This window comes from Lupinus angustifolius, chromosome LG16 (assembly GCF_001865875.1).
Source record: "Lupinus angustifolius cultivar Tanjil chromosome LG16, LupAngTanjil_v1.0, whole genome shotgun sequence".
Classification (NCBI taxonomy): domain Eukaryota; kingdom Viridiplantae; phylum Streptophyta; class Magnoliopsida; order Fabales; family Fabaceae; genus Lupinus; species Lupinus angustifolius.
In genome coordinates this window covers 14,389,188-14,398,263 of record NC_032024.1, presented here as the reverse complement: position 1 = coordinate 14,398,263, position 9,076 = coordinate 14,389,188, and the positions used below count along the sequence as shown (strand labels likewise).

Genomic DNA, 9,076 nt, shown 5'->3' with positions numbered 1-9,076 from the left:
ATCCGGAGGATAAACTAATAATAATGTAAAAATATTTTTTATTTAAAAATGTAATTAACAATGATAAATGAAAAATAATATATAATATTACTAAAAATATTTAATTATTTTGACATTTAATCTCAAAAAATCCCCAAATTGAGTGAACTTTAAAAGTAGACACAAAGGGTTAGAGAAATCCTAAAAAACCTTTTACTCTTCATCTAATTCCTAAATAAGAGGAAGATTTTCCAAAACTATCTATTCCTTTCCCTTACCCTCCAAACCATATTTCCAAACAAAGCCTTAATAGGAGCATGTTACACTAAGATATCTTTTTACTAATTTTATTGCTATAAGAGAAGTATGAATAGACCGACATTTAGGAATATCAGTCACATCTACTTTGGTTGCTTTTTTTGAACCGAAAATCTCCTGGAATTGAAAACTACACATTGAGGTCAAGAGTGACCGAAGATTGTTCCAATTTGACAGCTTAAATTTTCACGCAGACTATGCAGCCATAAGATGACAACATAAGCCAACAATGACAACCTAAGGTTGGAGAATATCACATGATCAGAATAATAAAGCAAACAAAACTACTTCACTGTTGACTTTTTCAAACCTTATTTTTTAAGTCCAACTAGCAAAATATATAATTCTCTAAAAGATTAACAATAACTAAGAACAATTAACAATGCAGCAAATTAGGAAGGTTGGGCTATTTCTTCAATTGATTCCTATAAAAAATATATACAATATGAAATGTGGAAAAAGTCATACATCGATCTAGCTTGACTATAGATTATAGAAACATTACCTTGACTTCTAGAAAGATTCAAAATCGGTTCCGGAGTGATTAAGAAATTATGTACCATTAAAATAGAATATTATTAAGATAAGAGTAATTTTTTATGCACAACTTTGAGGTGTATATCCCCCACCTAAATTTTTTATGCACAACTTTGAGGTGTATAGAGAGGTAGCACTGTTGTAGAACCGAAATAAATGTTGAAGAAAAAGGGAAATGGTTCTTGCATAACAATTTTTGTATATCAAAGGTGACATCTAAATTTTTCCTTAGATAAAGTGAAGATTTGAAATGAAATGCTTTTTTGAGATTTATAGATAAAAGTAAAGATTTGAAGTGAGAAATAAAGATAATTTTATTCATTGTAAAAGTTGTTGTCAAGATTAGTTTTGTAAAGAACACTAGTACAACTACTTTTTTGTGTGCAAGATATGTAAAAATGTATAAATAATATATTGTTGACTTATATTTTATATTACATTTTTTAGACATTGCTTTTCTCATGTATCTTTTAATGAGTTATTATTATTGATCACCCAACGATAGAAATAATTAGCGCATTATTTTTCAAGTAGTGACATTTGACAAGCACTATAAGAGATAATGGGTGAAGATACTATAGAAGGTGAGGTCGTTATTGTCAACTACATCAAATTCGAGTAATATTCTATGTTGGATCCAATTTGACTCTTTATTTTTTGAGATATATAAATAAAAAGATAAAATTGAAGTCACGACAAGTTTATTTATTATAAGAATGAGTAAAGTTTTTAGTTCTATAAACTACTCTTGTCAACCTAAGCAATGTACATTATAGACCTTGTCAAAAATGTGTAAATAATACTAATGTTGAAATAATCTTTTTTTGGTTGACATATTAACAAAATTTACCAACAAGTATTGATTCAAGTAGTACATGTTTGACTCAAGTGATACATGCTTATGGATAAAAAAATATCCGCTAGAGAGTTAACCCCACATACCTATAAATATTCTTGACTCAGACATAATTGCATCCGGTGCGAGATACCTAAAAAACAAAAAAAAATATTGAAATAGTTTTCAGTCAGCATTAAATTATATATTGTGCATAAATGATGGGTTGAGAGTACAACAAGACATTGGTTTGATAGTTTAATGCCCCGTTATATTTTTAGGATTATCAAAAGGTTAAGAATTCAATTATTGGGAGCGATACTTATTGGGAGCAGTCACACACTCTAAAAGAGATTAGTTCTTTACCCAAAAGATAAAGAAATACTATTGGTAGAACAAAAAAATGATATATTAATAATGTAATGACTAATTGTATAAAGAAATATAGAGCCAAAGAGTAAGTTATCATCTTCAATATTGGAAAAATAACTATTATAAATACAAAAAGAAAAACAAAATGATATAAAACTTCTATAGAAATATCATTTTTGTCATAACTACCTAACTCTACAATCTTTATTTGTAAAACATGCACGAGCCATATTTTTCAATCTTTTATAATGTATGAAAGTCAATGCCTCTTTACTTACCCAAATTAATTACTTACTCATAAGATAAATCAATATTGTGAAATCCGAGTTGGATGTCAAACCGGAAGAGATCTTGTATTAGGTTCAATCGGTTTAAACGGTTAAACTGTTTGGTCTGACCGAGTGATTTTATATATAATTAGTAATGTAATTATATACAAATGTAAACTATTATATAATTGATAATAATGTATAATACATTGAAGTAACATCTATTCATCTTTTTTTTATGAGTAAAACAAAATATTAGAGTAATGTTCCATCTTTTTATTTTTAAGTGAACCGTTCGGTTACTTCCCAGTTTAATCAACTTTAACCGGGTTTAACACAGTCGGACCAAAATTTTCCCATTTCAAAACAGTCTTACCCTCACTCAGTTAAAATGGTAAACCAGAACCATTTTCAAGTTCGACTTATAAAATAAATGATAGTCCATTTTCAAACCGGTTGGACCGTCCAGTACGGTCCAGTTATCGCTGATAAATGATAGTATCATTTATAAAATAAATATAAAAGTCAACGCCACTTATAACAAATAATCATTTCATTTTTAAGGATGCCATTTTTTGAAAGATTGTCCCATCACTGTCACAACCTTTATAAAACTAGACACCCCATTGTTTTCATTTTTTTGATTTCACACTAAAGAACTAGCTAGTAGATAAATAAGCCCTTTTGTTGAATTGTAGTGTGCAACAGTTGCAAGATTAATCTAAGTACATGAAACACAAACCAAAGGTGCTACAAGCTTGTGAAGACTCAATGGCTATGAATAAGGGCACTTGTGATGTCACTTGTTACACTCTTCTTGAGGCCACTGGTGACTCTGAAGCTGATTCTTCTACCACCAAGAATGAATATGCATATGCTTATGAATTTTACATAGCAGATGATGATGCTCAATCTTGCAGCTATGATGATTCTGAGATTTGTGATGCTGCTGAACTCAATGGATATGATGAGTCTTTGAATATTGAGGATGATGATGAAGAAGATGAGAAGAAAGATAATAGTTTCTATGGAGCTTCATACTGTGAAGATGATGAGATGCATGCACACAATTATAAGTCATGTGTGTCTGATGATTCTGGTCAAGAGTTAATGGATGAGAATGAAAACAATAGATTATTCTGGGAAGCTTGTTTGGCTTCTTGATTCTATATGTGGAGATTTCTTGTCTGAATCACTGTTCTGGTTTCTTGTGTATACATAATCTATAAGGGCTTGGTTTCAACAGTGTTTATTCTTTAATTTAGTTTTAGAAAGATGGGGTTATTTAAATGTGTCTAAAAGGTAATAAAAGTTTTCAATTGTATGTATCCTAAATCTGATATTTTTACACCACAATTCTGTTTCTGTCCTTTCATAGGTTCATGTAAATTATAATATGATATAATCATGTCATTTCTGCATTTGTTCCAGAGTTGATAGTAGAATATATACACAGCATCATCATGCTAATAATTTTTAGAAAGAGTTTTTCATTGAATGATTTGATATATTTCTTTATAGCATGAGTGGTGTCTACCATATCATTTTTTGTTAGACTTTTTGTTGTTGTAAAGATTGAAAACTAATCAAACAGCTAAATCCTAAGGGATCAAGTTCCCATTGTATAGGTTTAGCTCGGATTGGTTCAACTAATTTAAAATACTCTCATCTTTATGAAATTAGGTAGCACAAGCTTTATTCACTAAAAAAAATTCTGGGTGTGTGCATTCACATTATAAATGTTAACACATTATTCACTATTTATATGTATAACTTGTATATGACAAACCAGACTTATATCCAATGCTTGAAGAAGGAAGTTGTTAATTTTGTTCTTAGTTTTAAAGAGAGAAATATCATATCATTATATTTAAGGGGTAGAAGTGTTATATCAAATTGTTTTTTCTTTTTCTTTTGTATACTACTTAATACTTAAAAGTCAAATAATATTAGGTGAATGATTCCAATATGACATGTGATATTAATATTATTTGTCATTGTCCTAAAAGAAGTAAAACAAATACACTGAAATTTAATCATATAGAATAAGTAGTTGACCTTCATGAATTGCATTTTAAATGTTTTCATTCAATCAAACTTCAAATCAAATATTGATCACACACATTACATAGCATACATAGCAAGCCCCACTTCAAACCAAGTCAATCTTCCTAGTACCTAAGAATTTGACCAATACATAGTACTTAAATCTTCCACCTAAGTGAAATCTAAAAATATAGATAGCTACTACTCCTTAGACAGTTGATACCCATATCCATTTGTCACAGTTAGAATTTGTCCACTACTGTAACATACAGAACCAGGTCACAATTCAGCCCTAAACTGAACATAACCTTCTCACAATCTACAACAAGCAATGAAACAAACACTTCTACCTTCATGTATTAATTTACACAAGCAACCCTTGCTTGTAAAACAAAATCTATAAAACAACATACTTAAGCATTCTAAGAAGAAACTTAGTTTTTAACTAGATGCAAACAGTGGAATCAATGAAACAGAATATATGCCTGTACTAGATGCAAGCTGTGGAACTAAGGAAACATTATGCGTAAATTCATCGATCATCTCCACTTCATCAACTAACTACTTGTACCAACATTTGATGACATATCGACTGGAGTTGCTCTGGACTCATCTCGGCAAGACGAACTCGAGCACGAATTTTCAGTGAATGATATATCAGATTCCATGTTATGGCTTGAGCAATGTCTAGGGCTGACTGCAAGCTCCTCTTGCAAACACCCTGCAGATTCTTCTGAGAATTCTGTTGTGTTCTCATCCAAAGTCTTCAAGAAGCATTCCTCAATCTCACTTATAGATGCAGTCTCACCTTCCTCTTCACTGCTATGGTTGTAGTGAACATGATCATCATCATAATCCGACTTGGTCCTTCTCAATTCACCACTAGTATCCATTTCTTGCTGACTGTCGTCATACTCATCTTCAGATTGGCGATCTGATGAATGGCATGACATGGATGAATATCCCGATGTCGTTGTTTCTTCACGTTCTCGTAGTGTCTTCAGTATCAGGGTCTTCAGTAAATTCATCACTTGGACCGCATGCATCAGTGCAGTTAGAGGATCAGACATCTGTTGCATGAGACGAAAATGAAAATTTCAATAACATGATTTCCCAGTGTTCACAAGTTAGCTTGCCCATACAAATTTGCTAGTGTGCATACTTAACATTGCAACTTATTTGGCTATCAACACTGCAGATTTATCATGTGAAAGATGATACATTATTCTGTTTTAACAAAAGTCATACCATTTACCCAAAAAACAAGAGATATTATATAAAACAAAATAGAAAGGTATTAAGCATATATTAATAATTTAAACAGAAAATGAGTACAGGTTTGTACCTGAGTCATATTTGGGGCGAAAACCATTGCAATATTTCTTGCATCCATTTTGTTATACTCCTCTTCTACTACAACATCAGTCATGAGATCAATGGCCCAGTTGAGCAAGGCAGATTCAGTTGGCTTTAGCTGCTTCACAAGTTGAACAGATTCCTCTTCAGTGTTGCACTGAAGAACTTGCTCAGGGGAAAGTCCATCGAGCACTCCCGAAGGAAGCTCTCGAAACCATGCTTTAATCAGGCCTGCCAAGCAATGTACATCAATGTCATCTGGCACAATGCCCTTATTCAACTGGTCTCTCAAATGCTCCTCTTGACTGTTTTCCGGGTTTATGCGAAATATACCTTCAGCCTGAAAATTCATGGAAAAGAGACAACAAACACATAATCTCATAATCTAAAACTGACTCTAGCAATGAAATAGAGTAAAAATGACAAAATATATCAATGATTTGGTACCTTTAGTCCTTCCTGTGAGTATAATCTCTCTTGCATTAGTAAGAGAATAGTGGGGACACTGTTTCCTTTTGAATCATAAGAACACTGCATTGATTCTGCTGAGACCCCAAACACACTTACACTGCATGTATTGATGATGGAAAATCACATAAGATTGTTGTTGAGGTTTAGGGAAGAAAAAGGATTAGAGGAAGAAAAAAATAGGACTCTGGATTCATTGAGTTTTGAAAAATTAAATGCTACCAAAATGGCTAGTGAGAAACAGTGAAAAATTCAATGAATTCTATCTAATTCATGCTTATTTTGAGACAAAGATCCTCTATCAAAAATTGAAGTGCACTCTTCGTCTATTTGCGAATTAAATTTTGGAGGGGAAAAAAAGAAGGTAAAAAATGAAGTCTTACACTTGTTTGATGACTCAGAACGGGAATCTGCTAACATGGCATGTAAACAAACTAAAACATTCAAAGAAACTTTTTATAGTGAAGTCAACAAAGTAGTTTGTATTTTATGAACTATATACAAAAGTCTAATATAACTTTTATATCTATGTTTCCGTTGGGCATGCTTTTCAGTTTTTAAAAAAGGTAAACCTTAATTTATCTTTAAAACCACTATCTAATTTAATGGAAATATTGAGAAACATGGTTCAAGTACTCCACCACCAAGGGCACTGGAAACACTAAATTGTGGCTCCACCAAATTTCGAGAAATAAATTCTAGTACGCTCCTTGGGAGCACTATTAATTGCATATTCTAGCAAGAATCTTTACTCTTAAATTAAAAATAAATAAAATTTCACCGATCTAAAGTAGAGATTTATCCTACAGCATGCATTTTTTATGAGTAAAGTATATTAATTTAGCTCCTTCAGATTGATATTAACTTATAATTTGGTGTCTTAATAAAAAAGTAGACTTTGTCCCGACTTTGCACAAGAACAATCAACCCAAGCTTTCATCAAATCGGTTACATAGATCAAACAATTAACGTACCGTAATCCATAAAGCATGTTCATTTAAAAAAATTATTGATATGTAAATCTTTTTTATATATGCCCATTTTCCTAGAAATTGTTTCACTTTATTTAAGACTTTGCACAAAATCAATCAATTTAATTAAGGACTAAATTGCCTATTTCATAAATGATGAGACCAAATTAACCTATTTCAGAACTAGATTAATGCTATATTCAATTATTTAACAATTTAAGCAAAACTCATTTGAAATATAACAAAAAAACTAAAATAAAAAATGGGTAATGAAGAAAAAGAAGTACCTAGCACTAGGAACTGGACAAGGTATATCCAACTCAAGCTCAAGAGGAAGACCCAAAAACCCATTGAAACGATCAAAGGTAACATGACTAACATGTTTAACATTTGTGGGCCATCCAATCTCCATTTTATGATGATGATGAACGGTGGAGATTACATCGTTCGGACTTTCCACACTACACGCCACCATAGATTTTCTCAACGCCGCTAACAAAACCGCCACCGGAGAAACCTGATTCTGTTCTTCTTCAACTTCTTCATATTCACTTGTTTTAGTAACTCTTCTTCCTTTCCCACCACCACAACCACCGTTCATGCTTACTATCACAGTTCCTGTCATATTCTTATCTTCTTCTTCACTTTGATATTCCTTCTCTCTCTATATACACAAGTGGAGTGAGTTGAGACAAGATTTAAATTTGAGGTTGAGTTTGTTGATGTTGTTGTTTTTGTTTCCTCGTTTGTGTTGTGTTGTGTTGCATTATTATATGATACGAAGTTTTTTTTTCTCTCTCTCTTTTTTTGTGAGATGTGTGAATATTTGAGCTACAACGGCCACTCGTTTCAAATTTTGGTTGAGAGGGGGCTACTTACTTACTTTATCTATAGTACTTGTCTTTATTTGTTTTGTAAAATCAATTGATTATTTAATAAAACCCTTCCACTCAACATTATTTAATGTTGTAAACTTGTAATCTGAAAATTTAGTTTAAACCAGCTGGATTTGCTTTGGTTAAATCATAAAAACAATATGTAAATTTGTAAACATGGCATTTAAAGACTGTACGGACGCATTTAGTTTTCTTTTTTTTGTTAAAATAAATTTGTTTTATAGTTTAATTTTGTTTGGGTACTTAGCTTTAATTATATATGAAACTTTTATTTTGGAATAAATATTTTTACATATCTTCAAAGAGGATAAATTGCTTTTTCTCTTCAAGTTATATCATAGATAAATATAATTATAATCTATTTTTTCTCACTATATGAAAAAATCAATTGAAGGTGGAAAATGGGATGCTGAAAGGTCTAAAGCTAATTAAACTCTTTTTGATAAAATCAGCTGATGAATTTTTGAATAAGTATAATATTATATACTTTTTGGTATAACTAAACGTATTCTTTCACTCTACATATAAGTAACTAACCACTTGCAATGTGCGTGAATATATTTTTCAATAAGTGTCATTCACAAGAATTAAACTCTATCTTTTAGTTAATACCCAAATAAAAGTACCAACTTGTTTTTTTTTTTGAAATAAGTTAATTGAATAATTTATATACCTATTGTCAAGTTTTTAATGTATATTGTAAAAAAAAAAGTGAGGCCCATCTAATTTGGCAGTATGAGCTCCTATCTTAGGCAAGTGGTTGGCTACATTATTAGGAAGACAAAAGTGGCTTAAATAGTTGTTGGAATTGTCCACCAAAATGATGGAATATAATACTGATTTAGTAATATCATTAATCACATGTACTTGCCTTTGATGAGTGATTTGAAGCAAGGACAAATTAACAAGTAGTAACAATTTCCAATAAATCTTGTAAAAAGACATTTCTTCTTGCACAGTGGAATTCAAATTTGTGGAAGAGAAAGACCGTTGCAATAAAGGTTATTGATTTTATGGTGACCCAGGGAA

General features: G+C 31.2%; 1 protein-coding gene and 1 pseudogene across 2 annotated transcripts; one reads left to right on the top strand and one right to left on the bottom strand.

Annotated features, from left to right (window-relative positions):
* On the top strand, nt 2,981–3,679 carry LOC109329956. Of its 2 annotated transcripts, none has more exons than XM_019563881.1 (2): nt 2,981–3,017; nt 3,058–3,679. In XM_019563881.1, the coding sequence occupies exon 2, from the start codon at nt 3,082–3,084 to the stop codon at nt 3,472–3,474; it is 393 nt and encodes a 130-aa protein (XP_019419426.1). In that variant the 5' UTR covers nt 2,981–3,017; nt 3,058–3,081; the 3' UTR covers nt 3,475–3,679. The 2 variants fall into 2 exon arrangements, with proteins under 2 accessions (XP_019419426.1, XP_019419427.1); XM_019563882.1 differs by having other exon boundaries at nt 2,999–3,025; nt 3,068–3,679.
* LOC109329954 lies at nt 4,617–7,903 on the bottom strand (annotated as a pseudogene).

What these genes read in the sequence shown, in the direction of transcription:
- LOC109329956 (XM_019563881.1), top strand. Translation starts at nt 3,082, where the DNA reads ATGGCTATGAATAAGGGCACTTGTGATGTCACTTGTTACACTCTTCTT.